General features: G+C 39.0%; 1 protein-coding gene across 9 annotated transcripts in view; it reads left to right on the plus strand.

Annotated features, from left to right (window-relative positions):
* HERC5 (HECT and RLD domain containing E3 ubiquitin protein ligase 5) overlaps positions 1-22,953 on the plus strand; it is a 51,142-nt gene that overhangs the window by 2,553 nt on the left and 25,636 nt on the right. For 6 of the 9 annotated variants that reach the window (XM_008963661.5, XM_034958909.3, XM_034958908.3 and 3 more), the window contains exons 2-13: positions 101-224; positions 849-925; positions 2,893-3,114; positions 4,290-4,381; positions 4,612-4,742; positions 7,803-7,948; positions 9,090-9,166; positions 9,901-10,004; positions 11,354-11,413; positions 13,184-13,277; positions 15,790-15,979; positions 19,355-19,509. In XM_008963661.5, coding sequence (XP_008961909.3) covers positions 101-224; positions 849-925; positions 2,893-3,114; positions 4,290-4,381; positions 4,612-4,742; positions 7,803-7,948; positions 9,090-9,166; positions 9,901-10,004; positions 11,354-11,413; positions 13,184-13,277; positions 15,790-15,979; positions 19,355-19,509 — 1,472 coding nt within the window. The remainder of the gene's footprint in view (positions 1-100; positions 225-848; positions 926-2,892; positions 3,115-4,289; positions 4,382-4,611; positions 4,743-7,802; positions 7,949-9,089; positions 9,167-9,900; positions 10,005-11,353; positions 11,414-13,183; positions 13,278-15,789; positions 15,980-19,354; positions 19,510-22,953) is intronic. The other 3 variants (XM_034958907.3, XM_055111617.2, XM_055111616.2) reach the window with 2 other exon arrangements.

Below are 22,953 nucleotides of genomic sequence, written 5' to 3' on the forward strand. Positions count from 1 at the left end.
GAAATTTTTCCCAGATGTTTTAAGTGTATTATAATGAAGTTAGTAATACAGTGGGTAATAATCAAAGTGACAATAGTTCCTGGTTGGATTTGCTCTGTAGAATGCATTAAATTAGGAAAAAACATGAAGATACATTCCGTGGACCAAGGAGCAGAGCACATGCTGATTCTCTCATCAGATGGAAAACCATTTGAGTATGACAACTATAGCATGAAACATCTAAGGTAGGGAACTTTTTTCTTTTATTAAAAATTAATTTTAATCAAAAGACAATAATAATTTCTGTAGGAAATATCTGATTCTTGTCCCCTGCTTTATATAGTAGCATCTTAAGTAAATAATAAATTCTGAACTGACCAGTAAAGTCCTTATGTCCCCCAGGGCAGGTATCATGTGTTGTTTTGGCATTTAAAGGAAATGATTAAATAGTCTGCCTAGCCCTAAATTGGACTTTCCTATTCATTAACTCATTTGATCCTCGCAATAATCCTATAAGTTAAATTTCTGGAAATAAAAGTTTTTAACCTAGAAAAAATACACATTATCATGAAATAATTTGTGAGACTTTTCCCTAGTAGATTATATGAATTAGAACTCATTTTCATCTTGCATTTATTCCTGCATCATAAAATTGTTTGCATAATATTTTATTATAATTATGTAATGCATATTTTTTCTTAATTAAAACATAGTATTTAAAAAATAATTTTAGATGTACTGAATGTGATGCAGTAAATTGAAAGTTTTTTCTTGAGCTTCATTTCTAATTAAATACTATTAATAGTTCTAAAATCCATGTTGTAACTTTCATTATGGTGATTAACACAAAGTGTATTTTCCTTCATCAGGTTTGAAAGCATTTTACAAGAAAAAAAAATAATTCAGATCACATGTGGAGATTACCATTCTCTTGCACTCTCAAAAGGTAATGTTTCTGTAATATTAATAGTTTTGTAGAAGTAATACCTGTGTGTATATGTGGAGCCAGTAGAATGTCTATATTTCACTTGTAACAGGACAGAAATACAGTTTTGAATTTGATATGGTTCCGAGTACGATTCTTAAAGTAAATACATAATGAGAGAATTCTTGGGTCTGTAAAATGTTCAGGTTTCCAAAATTACTATTCCTAAATTTGGTTTCATGTTTTTATTTTTCAAGTACGAAACAGTGAAAATTTTCTGAATAATCAAAACTGTTTTCTCTACATCTGATCCAGGCCTGGGGCCACCCTTTTCCAGAAACTGCTTCCCTTTTCCTAACACCTTTCCAACTTCCACTCTTCCGGCTCAGAATCCCCTTTTGTGGCCAGGCTGCAGACCTCTGATACGTTTTAACATTGCTTTTTGAATTCAAGGATCTCCCTAGCCCTGTAGTATTTCCCATTTTCTATCAGACACTGTCATGGTGGGAAATGGAAGCAGTGAATATGAATTATTTCCTAAAGAAACTTGACTATGAGGCCAGGCTTGGTGGCTAATGCCTATAATCCCAGCACTTTGGGAGGCTGAGGTGGGAGGATCACTTGTAGCCAGGAGTTTGAGACCAGCCTGGACAACATGGGGAGACTTCATCTTTACAAAAAAACTTAAAAATTAGCTGGGCATGGTGGCTTCCACCTGTAGTCCCAGCTACTTGGGAGGGTGAGGCAGGAGGATCCCTTGAGCCCAGGAGTTTGAGGCTGCAGTGAGCCATGATCGTGCCACTACACTACAGCCTGGGTAACTGAGCGAGACCCTGTCTCAAAAAAAAAAAAGAAACTTACTGTGAATGGAATAATTAAGATAGAAGCAGGGTAATAGAGGGGAATTCGAAGTCAAGGGAATTTTTGTTAATATATAGGACAGATGTAAACATGTTCATAAACTGAATAGAATCTGGGATTCAAGGGAAGTTAATAATTAGTGAGTATTTGACCTTCATTGCAAGGCCTGTTGAGATTTGATAGTATGAACTTGTATTGGAAGAAATTGATCATTTGACTTCATTCATTCATGAACAAATATTTCATATTATCTACTGTGTTCGGATTATGAAGATGAAACACACAAGCGCTGCCTTTAAGAAGCCCAGGGTCTAGAGGCGTGTATGTACAAGGGTAAAGGGATATTCAGAGTTTATTACTAGTAAATCACAGTACAGAAAGAATAAAAGTTGGGGAAGCAAGAAAAGAAACTGGTCATGCTCATCATTATATTCCTGGTGGTTGACAGGTGCATGAAAATTGTGTGTGAAGGAGAGGCTCTGCTTCCCACCACATCCTGCACAATATCTTGCAAAGAGATTCCAGTAAACCTTAATTCTCTGGTGTATTTTTTTAGACTCTATTAGATATTGTCAGCTCTATCAGATAACATCTAAGAACGCTCCCTAAAAAATGTGCTCCATATATTCAGTTAATGGAAGAAGAAACTGACTCGTTCAAGAAACTGTAATTTGAAATTAATTTTACAGTTGTTTATTTGGGATCTTGTAATTTCAAATGAATTTTACAGTTGTTTATTTGGGATCATTAGGCACATGAGAGAAAACAGTAGCGCTGGGGTTTTTCGTAGAGGTAGATTGCTTCTGTTTTTCATGGGCCCATCCTCTGAGTGTTTTAAAGTAAATATTTCTTGAATTTGATTTATAATCAAATTTATTATGTTGAAGATATTATTTAATATGTTCAAATAGCTTCACTTTTGAAGTGAGGGATAAGGAAGTGTAACTGTCACTGCTAAAGAGAAGATTCTGTGTTTTTCTGTGGCAGACATAGGGTAACTGAGAGTACCATCAGTGCAAAGGTACAATATTGTGATATTATACTATGTAGAGCATGCATAATGCTTTAGGGTAATGTCTGCTGCATTTTTAATGGAATAAAACAGCATTTGCTTTGTTTATGTCAAGGTGGTGAGCTTTTTGCCTGGGGACAGAACCTGCATGGGCAGCTTGGAGTTGGAAGGAAATTTCCCTCAACCACCACACCACAGATTGTGGAGCACCTCGCAGGAGTACCCTTGGCTCAGATTTCTGCCGGAGAAGCCCACAGCATGGCCTTATCCATGTCTGGCAACATTTATTCATGGGGAAAAAATGAATTTGGACAACTAGGCCTGGGCCACACTGAGAGTATGAAACACATTCTCAGATTCCTATTACCAACAGATATACTTGTTAGATGAATTTAATGGACCTCCCTGTCAAAAATGGTTCAAATCTTCACTTTCATTTTCACTGCTCTTCCTGATTACCTCTCTGTCTTCAGGGCAGAATCAGTCCAAGAGGCATACATAGTGTGGAAGTTGTTACTGTAATTGAGACATATTTCAGGGCTGTGTGTGAGACGGGAAAGGGCATTGAATTAGGGATGAGAACCTGGATTCTGATTCCCACTTTGCAGTTTACTAACTGCAAGCCTTGCCCAGTCACTAAACTTTTCTCTAGACCTCATTTTCTTTTTCTGTCAAGTGACAAGTTTGGATGAGATGACCTTTAAAGCCTTTGCACTTAAAGTCTGTTAGTGTATTATTACAAAAGAATACTAAAATTATATTTAAGAACTCACATATCCTGATCTTATTCTATAAGGTATCAATTATGTCTGTAAACACACATGAAGAAACATGTAATTTCCATTATTGAACAAAGCCGATGGTGAAATTTCTCATGATCCCAAACAACTCATTAAAAGTTTTCAGGTGTAAGAAATTCTGCTGCTTTACCCAGCTGTGGTACTGTATGCATTACCCTGGATCACTGGTTACTCATTTCTCCCTGACACAGTGCAATGGTCATTACACAGAATAGCCCATAAGTCAGTGTTAGAAAAATATTCAAAGGAGAGAAGAGAATAAAGCGGCCATTAAACTACTTTGGCTGAATGTCTGAGTGCTTTTGACATGAAAATAATCATGAAGAAAAGAAGAGGTAGTGTCAGGTGATGACACTAGTAGATAATTTGAAAGAAAGGAATTGCTATGTTCATTAAAAGTAATTCTAGATGGCTGTTGGAAATATCTAATGTGCTGCAATTAAAGTGAATCAAGTCATAACTGAGAACAGGCTTTGGGAAGTGGTTTGACCCTTTCACAGGTGGGTGCCCCTAAGTGTGATCCTTTTGGCCACTGGTCCCACCTTCACCCTGAGGCGTAGAACTTGATCCTAAACATGGCAACATAGAGCCTTTCTTGTCAGAATATCATGAGAACTGTTGTCGCTGGGTTGAGAAGCAGCAGTCCAGGTAACTCCAGTGTGAAACTCAGCATTTCCTTTTGGTCACTTCAGCTATTTTTTTCCTTACATAGGTAAAGATTATCCATCCCTTATTGAAGGACTAGACAATCAGAAAGTTGAATTTGTCGCTTGTGGTGGCTCTCACAGTGCCCTACTCACACAGGTGGGTGTACTCTTGTCTCTTTTTGGCTGTATTTTTAGAAGAACAGTTTGTATGGGAAGTTAGTGTTTCCCAGAGAAGAAAGGTCATCACTTCTGTATGTAGGACTGTCCTTCTGATATTTAGGAGCTTTACTTTGACAGTGCTATTTATTAGTGATTCACTTTGCATCAGTGAATACTACTTTTTTATTTTATTTTTCTAGCATCTGATATGACATTCCCTTTCCTTAGGATGGGCTGCTGTTTACTTTCGGTGCTGGAAAACATGGGCAACTAGGTCATAATTCAACACAGAATGAGCTAAGACCCTGTTTGGTGGCTGAGCTTGTTGAGTATAGAGTGACTCAGATAGCATGTGGAAGGTAAGTTGTAAAGTATCAATAAGAATTGATAAAATGAGTGCAGCAAACTAGATAGTAATTTAATAACATTTCTTTCAGTTTCTTTGAGATGTATCAAACATTTTCAAATCAGTGAAAATGCTTAATTTATATTATTTAGATAAATGTAATACCCCTTTTACTATACATGGTTGTTTTCTTTGATTTTTTTTTTTTTTTTTAATGAGCAGATACAGTTCACTTTCTGCTGTCTCCTTAGTGAAATACCTTTGTAACTATTCAGGTGCACTTTTGTCTTAAAAAAAATAAGTCATTAATTGTTTATTTGGGAAAAATAAAGTGTAAATCACAAAGGATTATTCATTAAATGTAATCACCCTCTCTGACAATGCCTTGCGGCCAACATACTTTTTAATTACCAGAGTTCTTTCATTGTAGCCTGCCCAGATCACAGTAAAGTATAAGACATAGTCAGTGATGGTTTGAGTGAAATATTCCTAAGAAGTTTAATTTTCACAGCTCCTTTTTAGAAAAGAAAGGTAAAATGTCTTGCTCAGACTCCTTAGTTTATTTAAAGGTTTTTTGGTTTTCTTGTTTGTTTGTTTGTTTTTTGTTTTTTTTTTTTGAGGCAGAGTATTGCTTTGTCGCCCAGGCTGGAGTGCAGTGACGCAATCTCAGCTCACTGCAACCTCCGCCTCCCAGGCTCAGGTTATTCTCCCACCTCAGCCTCTGAAATAGCTAGGATTACAGGCGTGCACTGCCACAACTGGCTAATTTTTTAATTTTATTTATTTATTATTTTTTTTTTGAGATGGAGTCTCGCTCTGTTGCAAAGGCTGGAGTGTGGTGGCGCAATCTCGGCTCACTGCAAGCTCCGCCTCCTGGGTTCACACCATTCTTCTGCCTCAGCCTCCGGAGTAGCTGGGACTACAGGCGCCCGCCACCACGCCTGGCTAATTTTTTGTATTTTTAGTAAAGACGGGGTTTCACCGTGTTAGCCAGGATGGTCTCGATGTCCTGACCTTGTGATCCACCTGCCTCGGCCTCCCAAAGTGCTGGGATTACAGGCATGAGCCACTGCACCCGGCCACAACCGGCTAATTTTTGTATTTTTAGTAGAGTCGGGGTTTCACCATGTTGGCCAGGCTGGTCTTGAACTCCTGACCTCAGGTGATCTGCTCGCCTTGACCCCTCAGAGTGTTGGGATTACAGGGGTGAGCCACCACGCCACTATTTAATTTTTTTGATTATCAGATATATCAGTCCACGTCTTGCCAGAGGGATGTTGGAAGTTGGTAGGGTTAAAAAATATTTTCCCCCATATACACTTATTCTTTTGGGCAGTTTTTCCCTCACTAAATGTAGAGCAAAATTCAGACTGTATTTGAATGTTGAGTTCATTTATTAGTTTACTGAAACCATTCTTATAAAAAACTAGCATGAATACTTTCAGTCTGTAGGCATATTTTCTTATGATCTTGGAGTAGAATTACATAAATGGGTAATATTATTAAGGTAGACCAAATTATCGGAATATGAGTCTCTTCACCAAAGAAACGTTCTCTTCAATATTTATACCTCATTCGGTATCTCTTAACCAAAGCAGTCTTATCACCTCTTTGGATTCTTCATTACATACAATCCTTTTGAGTAGCATGTATTACAAGAGAAGGAGGCAAGTTGGAGATCTGTCTTAATGCGCATCAGGGCAATACCCCTGCTAACAGGAGAATTCACTGGAAAGATTCACGAACTTACTAAAAGCTATTATGCTCATAGTCACATTTATTACAAGAAAAGGATACAAACTAGTACCAGTCAAAGGAAGACACATAAGGGCAGGGTCTAGGAGGGCTGCAAATGCTGAGCTTGTGGCTGTCACCTCCCCTTGGAGCAGGTGGATGGTGTTATCTCTTCTGGCCTGATAATGTGACAGGACATACAGAATTTGCCAACCAATCAGAGAAATTCACCCAAGTTGAGAGTTGTTTTTGTTTTTTCTGGTTTTTTTTTTTTTTTGCAGACAGGGTACAGGATGTACATAATCTGCCATCTAGTCAGAGAAGTTCACCCAAGTCAAGACCAAGTCAAGAGTTGCTTTTGGTTTGGTGGTTTTTTTTTTTTTTTGAGACAAGGTCTCACTCTGTCACCCAGGCTGGACTGCAGTGGTGCTATCATGGCTTACTGCAACCTTGACCTCCCAGGCTCAAGCAATCCTCCTGCCTCAGCCTCCTGAGTAGCTGGGACCACAGGTCCACCATGCCCAGCTAATTTTTAAATTTGTTGTAGAGATAGGGTCTCCTTATATTGGCCAGGCTGGTCTTAAACTTCTGGGTTCAAAGTATCCTACTGCCTTGGCCTCCCAAAGTGCTGGGATTACAGGCATGAGCCACCACACCCCGCCTAAATTGAGGGGTTTTATTGCTGAGGCATGATTGGTTAAATCATTGCCCGGATAGTTAAACTTAATCTCCAGCACTGCCCTCCTGTAGGTCTGATTTACATCACAGGCCAGGAGAGCTCTCCCAGGATCCTGCCATGAATAATAAAGACTCTCCTCTATCACTTAGGGAATTCTGTGGGTTTAGAGGTTACCTCCTAGGAACAGGGCACCAGCCAGACCTCTCTGGGCAAGGCAGATTCCTTGCTACACAACAGTATAGTGGAATATACAAACCAGCAAATCAATAGGAATATCAGTGTGGTAAGGGTCTTTGAGAAATTAAGTGGGAACTCAACTGAGTCTTCCAGGATGGAAAGAGAAGGGACTCAGAGATGGTTTCCAAGAGGTGGTGACTCAAACTGATGTTGAAAAATGAGCAGAGGGCAAGGGGAGGTGCTTGTTTCAACAAAGGGAACACCATTTGCCAAAGTATGACATCATGGTCTTGAGTGGCCTTTGGGTTCCAAAGTCTTTTCAGGTACATGTTGATTTCTTGGTTTCCAGATGGTTTTCATCCTTTAAGAGATGTTTAGTTTCACTCTTACTGGGTAACATAGTTTTGGCAATTTACTGTATTGCTAAACACTCTCATCATTGTGGATAATTAAGAATTGACCATATGTGCTTTTATTTAATAGGTGGCACACACTTGCCTATGTTTCTGATTTGGGAAAGGTCTTTTCCTTTGGTTCTGGAAAAGATGGACAACTGGGAAATGGTGGAACACGTGACCAGCTGATGCCGCTTCCAGTGAAAGTATCATCAAGTGAAGAACTCAAACTTGGTAAATTCTATAGGAACATAGGGTTTGGCATAGTATCTTTTTAGAGAAAATGATTTTTCTAACTAGGTAATGTGGCAAAGAAAGCAACATATGACTATGAAGGGAGTTTCTCTAAATACTGGTTTCATTTTTTACTGGTAAACAATTCAAGAGTCAGTCTAATTTATTGAGGCAAAATAATTATTCTATATTACTCCTTCAGATTAGGATTAATGTGAATTTAAATGATAAAATAGACAATGGATTCAGAGGCATACGCAGCTCTCATTCCAGTTTGCAAGAGACTTACTAATTCTTGTAATTAGTTGTTTACTAATTCTTGTAATTGGCTGGTTGCCCTGGTTAAGTTGGTCCACAGTCATATAAAACCCTCAGAATAATGAGCAATCAACGTATACCTGGCACTGAACTGTGCTCAGCACTTACTTGTGTTATCTCACCAATCCTTGTAACAGTTCCTGGGAGGTATATTCTGTCACTCCTGTTTTACTGGAGGATAAAGAGACTTGGAGAGAAAAGGGTTAGCCACTTAATCATGGCCAGTAAGTGGTTTGTCTGGAGTTGAACCCGTGCCCTTTATGACCTCAGAGTCTGAGCTCTGAAACACTCCATTGTAGAAGCACCTTGGAGCATTTCTGTTACTTGTTTCTGAAAGCTTAGTGGTGACCTCAAGTAACAAAATTTACTCATTTCTTGTAGGAAAACGAACAGAGTTATTACCTTAAGCAGCATGTATTATCTTTGATTCCTTATAACAGTTACATGGGCTTAAAGTACTTATATTCTTTATAGCCAGCAGTCATTGGTTAAATCTTGAAAACGTGGTTTTTAGTAATGGGAGTTGAATTAAACTGATAGCATTTAGCTAATCAAATATTTGCATTTTATATATAAATATTTATATTATGTATATTAAACTGATGTCACATGTCCACCTTGTGAATTACCTATGTTTGCCAACTAGACTTTACTCCAAAGGATATGTATTTCAGCTTCTTAATTGGCGGAAAATGTACTAAGTTTTGTCTATTAAGAAGAAAAGATGACTACGTTTAAGAAGAATCTGAAGTTATTTAAATTGAACATGCATGTTTGTGCCAAATGACTTTCTAAAACTCTTACTCTTTGTGCATCCTTTCAGAAAGCCATACCTCAGAAAAGGAGTTAATAATGATTGCTGGAGGGAATCAAAGCATTTTGCTCTGGATAAAGAAAGAGGTAAAAATAGATCTCCAGGTGTTCTATAACCTGGTATTTTCAGCAAAACTAAGGGTTCTAGTATCCAAGTTTGGTGAATTCCAAAATCATCAGTTTACCAGGCTGACTTTTTGGGGGATAGCTGGACATTACTGATCCTTTATTGTCTAAACTACATCAGTATTTTCCCACAAAAATCAGCAGATTTTCCTCTGGTGAATGTCTAATCGGTGTGATTTCCATAGACTATACTTACCTTTTGGGGGCTACTTGCCAATGATGTTTGGTCAGCATCCTTGCAAACAACAGAGTGACAGATTCTAAAAATGACTTTGCAGGCCAGTACTAAGAAAGACACCAAGGTTCATGGGCTTGCAAATAAAAAGTCCATAACTTCCTTGCCCTACTTCACCAAGTGAAATCGAGTTCCTCACACTTCTGCACACAGCTCTTTCAGGATCTTACCTTCCCTTCAAGGCTGTCTGATGTTCAGTTTAATTTGATTGTATTTGTATAAAGTGCTGAGTGTTGAGTCCTCAAAGAAATTTACTTTCAGTCTAAGCCCCCTTGGACAAGAAAGTGGCAACCAGGCAAATGATTGATTACTTATTGGTTGAGTATCACTTTGTGATTGTCCCAGGGCTGTATTACACATATTTAAAAGTCAGTTTTACTCTCTAGAGTGTACCTAAAAGTTGGGTGCCTATCTCTGATGTGTCTAAATTATTGTATTTTACTTTCCTGTTTGTTTACAGAATTCATATGTTAATCTGAAGAGGACAATTCCTACACTGAATGAAGGGACTGTAAAGAGATGGATTGCTGATGTGGAGACTAAACGGTGGCAGAGCACAAAAAGGTACACCCCACCATCTGACTCTCTGCTTATATATCACTCTCAAGTATCATTTCCCAAACTGGTTCTGCACAGCAATATGAGATTTTGTAGTCAGGGTTTTCCAGAGAAACAAACTCATAGGATATGTGTGTATTTCTGTCTCTATCTTTATCTCTATCATGTCTGTCTGTCCATCTATGTATCTATGGAGGGGAGAGAGAGAGATTATTTTAAGGAATTGGCTTATGAGATTGTAGGGGCTGGCAAGTCCAAAATCTGTAGGGCAGGCCAGCAGGCTGGAGACTTGGGGAGGAGTTGATGTTGCAGCTCAAGTCTAAAGGCAATCTAAAAGCAGAATTTCCTCTTCTTTGGGTGACCTCAGCCTTTTCTCTTAAGGCCTTCAACTGGATGAGGCTCACTCACATTATGGAAGGTCCTTTCTTTTTATTCACTTGTTCAAGTGCTTTACTCAGTTTACCATTTTAAATGTTAATCTCATCTAAAAAAATACTTTCATAGAAACATCCAGAATAATATTTGACCAAATATCTTGGTACCATGGCCTAGCCAAGTTGACATATAAAACTAACCCATCACAACTAGCATGTAAGCGCCATGAGGACAGCTTTCTTTACTGTAGGGCTTCTCCAGGCCTCTGTTTATGTATATTGTGACTCTCTGGCCAGAAAATACAGTCTATAGTGTTTCCCAATCCCATTTGATCCTGGAACCATTAGTTTATGTACCTGTTAGTCTTAGCTGAACAATTTGTACCATTCTTCTCTAAACCATAGAACTCTTATAGGTTTACAGAACTCCTACCTATTCTTACAAACATCATCTTTTAGAAATATTTTTAGGTATGGCTTTCTAATTCTGGAAAATGATTGTACAAAGTAGTTGCACAAAATAGTTGCATCATAATTTGCAGAGCATAAATAAGAACTGTACAACTACTTCTAAGATGAAACTGAGCATACTCCTTCCCCCATTTAATTTCTGGTAATTTATTTCTACTTCAGTGGAATAGAAATAAATAGGACTTGCATAGTTGGTGGGGTGGGAGTATTTTGTTTGTTCAAGAAAGTTCTGACCATAAATCAAGCCTTTCCTCTTTATTTGAGGCTTCTCTGAGTATGTATAAACTTTTTTATTTCCCATGTTTGCCACTGAAATTTTGAGATTTACCAAACAGAATGGACTTTTAGAAGCCAAGCCAAGATAATATGCATACAGATAGGAGACAAATGGAGAAGTTGGAAGGATAGTTATAAGATGTTGTATTTATCATGTCTCATGCTGTACAGAAAGAGGCTGTATGTATGTATACCATGTGATTTGGTTTAACCAGTGTCTTATTACTAATATAGGGAAATCCAAGAGATATTTTCATCTCCTGCTTGTCTAACTGGAAGTTTTTTAAGGAAAAGGTAATATATGTAATAAATTAATTGTATTAAATTGTATTAAGAGTACCGTGAAAGAGGATAAAAAAATGATTGGAGAGTAAAATAATTAGCTGTGTGTTCATCCCTTTTTAAAAATTTTTTTTTAACAAAAGTAAATATATGTTTGCTGTAGAAAATGTCAAAAATACACACAATAAAAAGAAAGTGAAAATCTTCCATAATCCATCACTTAAGAGTAATAGCTAGCACTTACGTATATGATTATATTTTTTCATGCAAATGTATTCTTTTAAAAAAAATGAGATCATACTGGTTTTTTGTTTTTTTCTTTTTTTCTTTTTTTTTTTTGAGACAGGGTCTTGCCCTGTCGTTGCCCATGCTTTAATGCAGTTGTGTGATCTTGGCTCATTGTAACCTCTGCCTCCTAGGCTCAAGCAGTCCTCCCACCTCAGCCTGAGTAGCTGGGGCTTCAGACACATGGCACTACACCCAGCTAATTTTTGTATTTTTTTTGTAGAGCCAGAGTTTTACCATGTTGGCCAGGCTGGTCTCGAACTCCTGAGCTCAGGCAATCTACCAGCCTTGGCCTCCCCAAGTGCTGGGATTTCAGGTGTAAGCCACCATGCCCAGCTGGATCATATTGTTTATACATTGTTTTCTACTTAATGTTTGCCCATTTTACATTTTATTCTATCTTTTTTGGTAATTTTTTTTTTTTTTTTTTTTTTGAGACAAGGTCTCACTCCATCACCCAGGCTGGAGTTACAGCATCTTGGTTCTTGGGCTCAAGCATCATCAAACTCTTGGGCCCAAGCAAAACTCCCACCTTAGCCTTCCACGTAGCTGGGACTACAGGCACGTGCCACCACCTCCTGCTAATTTTTTAGCTTTTGTAAAGACAGCAGCTTTGCTATGTTGCCCAGGCTGGTCTTGAACTCCTGGCCTCAAGGAGTCCTCCCACCTCGGCCTCCTGGTGTTGGGATTATAGGTGTGAGCTACCGCACCCAGCTGGTAACATAATTTTAATGGCTGCATGACCTTCCATTAGAAGGTCTTCCATGAGAAGATACTTAAACATTTCATTAATAACTTTATATTGAAGTACTAAGAAATTATTGAAGTACTAAGAAATTATTGGTCAGAAGCCCTCTCTTTTGGTTCCCACTTTTCAGTCCATTTAACGGGAAGAAATGGATGTATTTTTTAGAAATGGGAAAAATGTTTATCTTTTTTCTGTCTTCCTTCCTTCCTGTGGTCAGTCCTTTCTTCCTTCCTTCCTTCGAAAAACCTTTATCTTTTTTCTATGGCCCGCCCTTCCTCCCTCCCTTCTTTCCTCCCTCCCTCCCTCCCTCCTTCCCTTCCTTCTTTCTTTTCTTTTTTTCTTTCTTTCTTTTTCTGAGGCAGGATCTTGCTCTGTCACCCAGGCTGGAGTACAGTGGCATGTTCACAACTCACTGCAGCCTTGACCTCTCAAGCTCAAGCGATTATCCTGTCTCAGCCTCCCTCTGTGGCTATTTTTTTAAAACTGGGAAATATTAATTTTTTTAATCTATTACAGATAAGACAGCATCTGAGTTAAAGTCTTATGGTATATACAGTTAAAGCAGCCTTGATATTTTTTGGTATTTTAGAAAAAATCATGTTGTTTACTACATTGCATTTGGATTTAGACAATTTATTATAGTTACTTGAGAAAAAAGGTAATTTTGTTGAAATGGGGCAAGCTCTAGAAGAAACTTTGCATCTAGGGAGATAATCTAACAAAATACTTAATTTATCTTTCTTCTACAGAAGAACTACAGAAATGATGCCTGTTTATTTGGACTTAAATAAAGCAAGAAACATCTTCAAGGAGTTAACCCAAAAGGACTGGATTACTAACATGGTATCTTCAGATTGTTATGTGGAGAAAGAAAATACACCAGAATATTTCTTATAAGAACTCAAAATTTCAGAAGAAATGTTTTGTGTTAAGGGATTCTCCGAGACCTTGTAGCATATTCAGATTAAGTTAAACTCAGATAACATTTAGGAGTTTGCCCTTTTAGGGTGAAATAGTTGGCATAGTAGTCACACAGGTTACAGATATTCTAAATAGTGTGTCTGTACACAAACACACATACACATATATGCATACACATTCGTAGAGGGAAGTTTTTCAACTCAGGGCTTTAGGAAGATGATTAAGGATTTGTTGAGATTGGTACACTAGAATAAGAACATTTTATATGCAAAGCATAAATGTAGAAATGAGAACATTTTTTCTGATATGAATATCCCTCTCACCAGGGACTGCCTGGATTCTTTTTTTTTTTTTTTTCCATTCTACTTTTCTGTAGATTCTAGAATGTTCTTGTTCCTTATGGGATGATTGCTTCCTGTTTCAGCACTGTTACTACTATCTTTAGGTTTTCTTTTTGCAGGTGCTCCAAACATGCTTCCTTTATTTTTATTTTTATTTTTTTGGAGACGGAGTCTCACTTTGTTGCCCAGGCTGGAGTCCAGTGGTGCGATCTCGGCTTACTGCATGCTTCGTTTATTAATTTAGTTTTTCTTAATGTAGTCTCAGACCTTTGGCATGTGTTCGTTTATTCAGCAAACATTTGAATACTTGCTGTGTGCTGGGCACTGTAATGATGACTCTTGATGAAGAATAAAAGAGACATACTCCCTGTGCTTTAGAAGCTCATGGTGTAGTAAGGGAGACAGATACATACATGCATACATCAGTGCAAAGACCTGGTGTGTTTTACACCTCACTGTCTTCACTAGTGCCTGGCTTAGAATGTAGCCTGTGTGCAATATTTTTGGATGAATTGAGTCATTATTAGGGCAGTGAATGGTTAGCTCTTTTTACTCAAAACAAGTTGCCCAGAGGAATTAAGATCTTACCAGGTGCTCACGTGGAAGGATATTCGAGGCAGCTAGAAAAGCGTATGCCAAAGCACAGCGTGTCAGACAATAGGACTGGCTCGAGGGTATCACAGTAATTCTAAGGGTTTGGAATAGGTGAGGAGGCTTGAGGTTGTGTCTGATGATGAGCAAGGAGGTAGAATGCGTGTGTACTAATAAGATGTTGAAATAGAGTTGTCAGGTATACGTAACTCCAAAGACCGAATCTCATCGTAGGAGTCCAATATAATGTTTTAATATAAAAATAGGTAATTATAACAATTCGTACATTTACAGATATCACTGAGCCACTATCTCATAATATAATGATTAAGAATTTGGGCTTTGGAGTCAGAAAGATCCAGAGAAATTCCCACTTAGCTGTGTGACCTTGAGCAAGTTACTTAATTTCTCTGAATCACAGATTTCTCATCAGTAAAATGGGATTAATAACATCTGTGTTAGGGAGAAACTATAATAAGGGTTAAATGACCTAATTAATATATGTACATCACTTAGCACAATAATTGACAAGTAATAAGTATTCCATAAATACTAGCTTATCTTCATAGTGGGATTTTAAACAAATGATTACTGTGATCTAAGCACACATAACAAAAATTCAGAATTCCATTCCATTTTTTCCTAAACAGTTGTATTCTGAATTGGGGAAACTATAAGGAAATTGGAGGGGCTAGAAACTAGAGTCTGTGGTAGAGACAGTTGCTCTTATGGAAGATAATGAGAATTATCTTAAATTTTGTTCTTGAAATTTTCAGATTTTGTCTTTTTTTTTTTTTTTTGCTTTGTTTTGTTTTTCTGCTTTTTGGAGTTCTGATGCATTTTTACTCTTGAAAAAAGAAACCCACGGTGTGATAATGTAAACCAGAGGGTAGAATATGGTACTTATGACTGAGAAGGCTGTTTATTAGTTCTGAATCTGTTGTTCATTGAGTGTAATTCTTGCACATGTTTTTTTCTTTTTCTTTCTTTTTTTTTTTTTTTTTGAGATGGAGTCTTGCTCTGTGCCTGGAGTGCAGTGACACAATCTCGGCTCACTGCAACCTCTGCCTCCCAGGTTCAAGCGATTCTCCTGCCTCAGCCTCCTAAGTAGCTGGGACTACAGGCACGCACCGTCACGCCCAGCTAATTTTCATATTTTAAGTAGAGACAGGGTTTCACCATGTTGGCCAAGATGGTCTCGATCTCCTGACCTTGTGATCTGCCTGCCTCGGCCTCCCAAAGTGCTGGTTAGGTGTGCTTGATCTCCTTCATGCACCCTGATAATTGAATGGAGAGAATACTAATTGTATATCCCAAATACCTCCAGTATTTTGGAGGCTAGGTGAGAAGGGATGTAAACAGGGGTTTTAGAAAACTCAATGATTATTCTCATTTAGTAGTAGAATAACATTCCAGCCCCTACACCTTGTTTTATTACCATCAGTTGCACCCTGCTTCTACTGAGTTTTGAATCCCTTTTCCCTGTTCCTTTCTGACCACAGATAACCACCTGCCTCAAAGATAATCTGCTCAAAAGACTTCCATTTCATTCTCCACCCCAAGAAGCTTTAGAAATTTTCTTCCTTCTCCCAGAATGTCCTGTGATGCATATTTCCAACAACTGGGAGAGCCTTGTGGTTCCATTTGCAAAGGTTGTTTGTAAAATGAGTGACCAGTCTTCACTGGTTCTGGGTAAGTTTGATCATTTGAAGATACTTTACCTGTCTTCTCAGTGGAAAGACATGTCTAGTAAAGTTATGGCAAAACTAAGATACTTAGAAATGTATTCATTTTTTTTTTAGTTCGTATTGTTAGCATACTCTAAAGGTACTATAACAATTACCATGGTCATCTAAAATAGATTATTCTAATACTTTTTTAGATTCCTTGGATACACACATGGCTTTGTCATGATTTCCTTAGTTTCCAACTTTTCACTATGAAAAATTTCACAGAGAAGTTGAAAGAATAGTATGGTATACCATATGCAATAAATGGTACACCTTGCTGGAGTGCAGTGGTACAGTCATAGCTCGCTGTAATCTTAAACCCTTGGGCTCAAGCGATGAGGATGCTAAGTTCTAAACTTGTAATAGTAATTGTATTTATTCACTGAAAAGTTTATTACAATTGTGCTTTTGTAATTATGGTATTAGAGTCAGCAATAATAAGTATGTTGTCATTTGTGTTTTCTGTTTATGTACAGATTACATTTTATTTTTACTGAACTATTTGAAAAGAAGTTGAAGACATGAGATTTCACTCATAATATTTCACCATTCATCTAAGAACATGGAATCTGGCCGGGCACGGTGGCTCATGCCTGTAATCTCAGCACTTTGGGAGGCTGAGGCAGGCAGATCACCTGAGGTCAGGAGTTCAAGACTAGCCTGGCCAACATGACAAAACCCTGACTCTACTAAAAATACAAAAATTAGCCGGGCTTGGTGGTGCATGCCTGTAATCCCAGCTACTCGGGAGGCTGAGGCAGGAGAATCGCTTGACCTGAGAGGCAGAGGTTGCATTGAGCCAAGATCACACCATTGCACTCCAGCCTGGGCGACAGAGTGAGACTCCGTCCCCCAAAAAAAGAACATGGAATCCTGTATTACCCTGGCATCATTATCATATCTAAGAAAATTAATCATAATTTTATAATATTATCCAATATCTAGGTCATTCAAATTTCTTTTCCTAAAAAAAGTAAAAAGTATTTATAGCTTTTTTTTTTTTTTTTTTTAAGAATCTCGTTTGAGGCCAGCCTGGCCAACATGGTGAAACTTCATCTCTACTAAAAATATAATCAGTCAATAGATAGATAGATAGATAGTGAAACCCCATCTCTACTAAAAATACAATCAATCAAAAGAAAGGAAGGAAGGGAGGGGAGGGGAGAGGAGGAAGGGGGAGGGGAGGGAAGGGGAAGGGAAGGGGGAGGGGAGGGGGAGGGGATGGAGAGGGGAGGGAAGGGGAAGGGAGGGGGAGGGGGAGAGAAAGAGAAGGGGAGGGGAAGGGAAGGGGAAGGTGAAGGGAAGGGAACTGAAAGGAAAGGGGAGGGGAAGGGGAAGGGAAGGGGAAGGTGAAGGGAAGGGAACGGAAAGGGAGGGGGAGGGGAAGGTGAAGGGAAGGGAACGGAAAGGAAGGGGGAGGGGAAGGAGAAGGTGAAGGGAAGGGAAGGGAAAGGAAGGGGGAGGGGGAGGGGAAGGGGAAGTGGGGGAGGGGAAGGAGAAGGTGAAGGGAAGGGAACAGAAAGGAAGGGGGAGGGGAAGGGGAAGTGGGGGAGGGGAGGGGATGGGAAGGGAAGGAGGAGGGAGGGAGGGAGGGAAGGAAGGAATGAAGGAGGAAGGAAGGATGAATCCTGGTCAGTTGTCTTGTAGACTGTCCCACATCCAGATAGTCTGACTGTTTCCTATCCCTGTATTTCCAGTATACCGCAAGTAAGTTCTAGGGGCATGAATAGAGTTTAATGGGATTTTTGACATACATAGCATATTCAGCTCAAGGAAATCCATTCTTTATGTTTTATTAAATCTGGATAACATGATAAGTGATGAAAAGCTACTTTAAAATGGTTTTTGTTTTTTAAAATGCTGAAATATGTTTTCTCTAAGAGTTAAACACCTCAGACTGGAAGCACAAAAAGAAAGTTGTGCAATCACGAACAATTTTTAATTTAATTTTTAACACATTATACTATTTCATCTGCACAAAGAATGTGATTAATTTTGCTCATATTTTTTCACAAATTAATTACATCAAGTTTGTAGTTGTATTAACTGTACAGGAACTTTTCCAGGATGTTAAATTATTAGTAGTATTTTTTAATAGAGACAGGACCTCACTGTCACCTAGCTGGAGTACAGTGGTACAATTGTAGCTCACTGTAATCTTTGAACTCCTGGGCTTAAGCAACCAGAAAGTTAAATTCTAAACTTGTAATAGTAATTGTATTTATTCAGTGAAAAATTTATTACAAGTGTGCTTTTGTAATTATAATATATACTAAAATATTTTGTCATGTGTATCAAAAAATTTTGGCTACTTTTTACCTTCAACAATCTAAGTAAAATTACGTGATAATTATATTTACCTTCCTTGTGAAGGTCAAATATGCAGAGATAGATAATAAAATAGTGGTTACTAGTGGATGGGGGTGGAAAGGAAATGTGGAGATGTAGGTCAAAGGACACAAAGAAGCAGATGTGTAGGATCAACAAGTTTAGAGATCTACTAGATAAGACAACAGGAGGACTGTAGTTAATAACATATCGTATTAGGGATTTTATTGTTGTTAAATAAGTAGATGTTAGCTGTCCTTGCTATAAAAAAATATTTTTTTTTTTGAGATGGGGTCTTACTCTGTCACCCAGGTTGGAGTGCTCTGGCACAATCTCAGCTCACGGCAGCCTCCACCTCCCAGTCTCAAGCGGTTCTCCCACCTCAGCCTCCCGAGTAGCTGGGACCACAGACGTGCCACCACGCCCTGCTAATTTTTTGTAGTTCTGGTAGAGACCGAGTTTCTCTATGTTGCCCAGGCTAGCCTGGAACTGCTGAGCTCAGACAATCCACCTGTCTCAGCCTCCCAAAGTGCTGGGATTGTAGGTGTGAGCCACCATGCCTGGCCTACCAAAAAAATGTTAATTTGCCTCACTATAGTAACAATTTTACTATTTATATGTATCCCATTACATTTTGTAGACCTCAAATATACCCAATAAGCTGGTGAGGTGGCTCATGCCTACAATCCCAGCACTTTGGGAGGCAAAGGTGGGCGGATCACCTGAGGTCAGGAGTTCAAGACCAGCCTGGCCAACATGGTGAAACCTTGTCTCTATAAAAATACAAAAATTAGCCGGGCATGGTGGTAGGCGCCTGTAATTCCAGCCACTCAGGAGGGTGAGGCAGGAGAATTGCTTGAACCTGGGAGGCAGAGGATGTAGTGAGCTGAGATCGTGCCACTGCACTCCAGCCTGGGCAACAGGGTGAGACTCTGTCTCAAAAAAAAAAAAAAAAAAAAGCACAATAAAACTCATTTTTTAAAAAATTTGCTTTCCTTGTGTTCCTCAGAAGAGTATTGGGCAACTCTGCAAGAATCCACTTTCAGCAAACTGGTCCAAATGTTTAAAACAGCCGTCATATGCCAGTTGGATTACTGGGATGAAAGTGCTGAGGAGAATGGTAATGTTCAAGCTCTCCTAGAAATGTTGAAGAAGCTGCACAGGGTAAGAGTTCCTTTAGAAACCTCTGTGTTTTTATCTAGCCGTAAAAATTCCCTTCCTTTCAGCTGGCTTGAATCTTTAAGTAGACTCGTGTGAGACATATGAAGTTTATATTGCTATTTTTTTAATTTTTTAAAAATTACATCATACAAGGGAATACATATATAATACCTATTTAGAATTCAAGGAAAAATAATAAAATAAACATTAGTGTCCTTACCACCCATGTTAAAAAAATAAAACATTTCCAGTACTTTAGAAATACCTGTGTGCTGGGCCAGGCGCGTTGGCTCACGCCTGTCATCCTAGCACTTTGGGAGGCCAAGGCGGGCGGATCACGAGGTCAGGAGATCGAGACAATCATGACTAACATGGTGAAACCCCGTCTCTATTAAAAATACAGAAAATTAGCTGGGCGTGGTGGCGGGCGCCTATAGTCCCAGCTACTCGGGAGGCTGAGGCAGGAGAATGGCGTGAACCCGGGAGGTGGAGCTTGCAGTGAGCAGAGATCGCGCCATTGCACTCCAGCCTGGGCGACAGAGCGAGACTCCGTCTCAAAAAAAAAAAAAAAAAAAAAGAAATAACCTGTGTGCTTTAGAAATACCGTGTACCCCTCATGGGTTGCAACCCCTCCATCTCCCAGAGGTAGTCATGATCTTGGATTTCGGGATAATCATTCCCTTGCTCTTACTATTTTAGAACTATATGTATGTATTTCTAGACACTATGATGTTTAATTTTGCTATTTTCAAAATTTATGTGAATGGAATACTGCTTCTTACACTCAATGTTTTATAGATTCATCCAGATTAGTGCTTATGGCTGTATTTCATTCATTTTCACTCTGCAGTATAGTTCATTGTATGAATATACCATACTTTGCTTATCCATTCCAATATTGACAGATATATATGCTGTTTGCAATTCTTGTGTGGTTTTTTTTTTGTCTTGTTGGGAGTTCCTCTATGAGAAAACATGCTGCTATAAACATTTTTGTTCATATCTCTTGGTTTTCTTGTATCAAGGATTGGTTCTGGGTTTCATACCTAATTCTAGAATTGATAAGCTACGGATATGTGTGTGTTGTTCTTTACTGGTAGTGACAAACTTCTAAAGCAGTTGGACCAATTTAAATTCTCTCCAGATGATGAGAATTCCCGTTGCTCCATGTCTGACTTTAACATTTTGAAAATATTTTTGATAGGAAATGATACCAAATTATGGTTTTAATTGTATTTCCCTGGTTCAAATGCACTAGAGCATATTTTCATGTTTGTAATTGCAATATTTGTTTCCCCTTCTGTGAAATGCCTGTCCTTGACTTTTGTTCATTTAAATGATGTTTGACTTTTTCTTACTGATTATAGAATTCTTTTATTTTGGACACTACTCTTTTGTCAATGATATGTGTTGCAAATACTGTATCCTAGTCTTTTGCTTTATGGTATTTTTTGACAAACTCACATTCTTAATTTTATTGTAGATAAATTTGTCAATCCATTTCTTTTTACTCCTTGTGTCTTGTTTTAAACTTCTTTTCTCCCGTAAAGGGTTTTGATTTGTTCGAGACAGGTTCTCCCTCTGTCATCCAGGCTGGAGTGCAGTGGCGCAGTCTCGGCTCACTGCAACCTCTGCCTCCCAGGCTTCTGTGATCCTCCCACTTCAGCCTCCAAAGTAGCTTGGACTACATGTGCAAGCCACCAAACCTTGCTAATTTTTATATTTTTTGTAGAGATGGGGTTTCGCCATGTAGCCCAGGCTGGTCTCGAACTCCTGAGCTCAAATGATTGACCCACCTCAGTCTCCCAAAGTCCTGGTTTTAAAGGTATGAGCCACTGTGCCAGGCCAATATTTGACTTTTTCTTAGTGCTTACAAGAATTCTTTCTATTTTGGATACTACTCCTTTGTCAATGATATGTGTTGCAAATATTTTATCCCAGTTATAGCTTGTCTTTTGCTTTTATGGTGTTTTTTGACAAACTCACATTCTTAATTTTAATGTAGATAAATTTGTCTGTCCGTTTCTTTATATAATTTTACTCCTTGTGTCTTGTTTTAAACTTTTTTTCTCCCATAAAGGTTTTAAATTATTACCCTAAATCAGGAGTCGGCAGCTTTTTTCTGGAAAGGACCAGATAGTAAATATTTTAGGCTTTATGAGGCATGTGGTTTCTGTCACAACTGCAGCTATTCAGTTGTTCAGGAGTAGCATGAAAGCAGCCACAGGCAATACAAAAATGAATGGTCGTGGCTGTGTTCCAATAAGACTATAAAAATAACAGAGGGCTAGATTAGGTCTGCAAAACTGCCCTAGATAGTATTCTAAGAGGACAATAGCCAAGGCCAGAGGAAGAGTACAAATGGAGGCCTAAAAAGGTTAAAAACCTATCTAACAAACTGTTAAAATAAAATATACTGTCCTCCTCTTTTGACAAATAAATCGTCATAATGACAGGGAGGGCCAGGTTTGAATTTAGAAATCTCAGTCTTCTTAAAATTCTACATTGAAAAATGGTGGCTTGCTGGGTGTGGTGGCTCATGCCTGTAATCCCAGCACTTTGCTCGGAGGCTGAGGCGGGCAGATCACAAGGTTAGGAGTTCAAGACCAGCCTGACCAACATAGTGAAACCCCGTCTCTACTAAAAATACAAAAGTTAGCTGGGTGTGGTGGCGTATGCCTGTAATCCCAGCTGCTTGGGAGGCTGAGGCAGGAGAGTCGCTTGAATCCAGGAGGCAGAGGTTGTAGTGAGCCAAGATTGCGTCACTGCACTCCAGCCTGGGTGACAGAGCAAGACTCCATCTCAAAAAAAAAAAAAAAAAGAGAAAAGAAAAGAGAAGTAGTAGCTTAAATGCAGCCCTCTGCTCTTCTTTTCCTCCCTTGATTTTGTCCCCACACCAGAAGGGGTGTCACATGCCCGTATGTGGACACCTCAGCCCATATGTCTGAATTCCATCCCATCTCCCACCACAGACCCTCCGTAGCCAACCCTGAGACTGGAGGATCTCAGTTGTGACATAGTTCACTCTCTAGAGACCAAGCACGGGGAGAGGCCTGTGCCAGAAGCAGGCTTGGAACCATTTGAACATGGAATCCCAGATCCTTGGTATATGCAGCCCAATCTAGAAGGGGATGTGTGGGCTGAAAATAGACAGGTCCCCCTGGCCCTGCAGACCCCTTATTCTGGGGGAAGAGGCTTGGCTGGAGGAGAGCCACTGCAAGAACCATGGTCCTAGGGCTGTATTCCCAAGTACCTGGGATTACAGGCGTGCACCACCATGCCTGGCTAATTTTTGTATTTTTTGTAGAGACGAGGTTTCACCATGTTGGCCGGGCTGGTCTTGAACTCCTGGCCTAAAGTGATCTGCCTGGCTCTGCCTCCCAAAGTGCTGGGATTACAGGTGTGAGCCACTGCACCTGGCCTGAATAGTGATTCTTATATTCAGCA

This window comes from Pan paniscus, chromosome 3 (genome assembly GCF_029289425.2).
Source record: "Pan paniscus chromosome 3, NHGRI_mPanPan1-v2.0_pri, whole genome shotgun sequence".
NCBI lineage: Eukaryota > Metazoa > Chordata > Mammalia > Primates > Hominidae > Pan > Pan paniscus.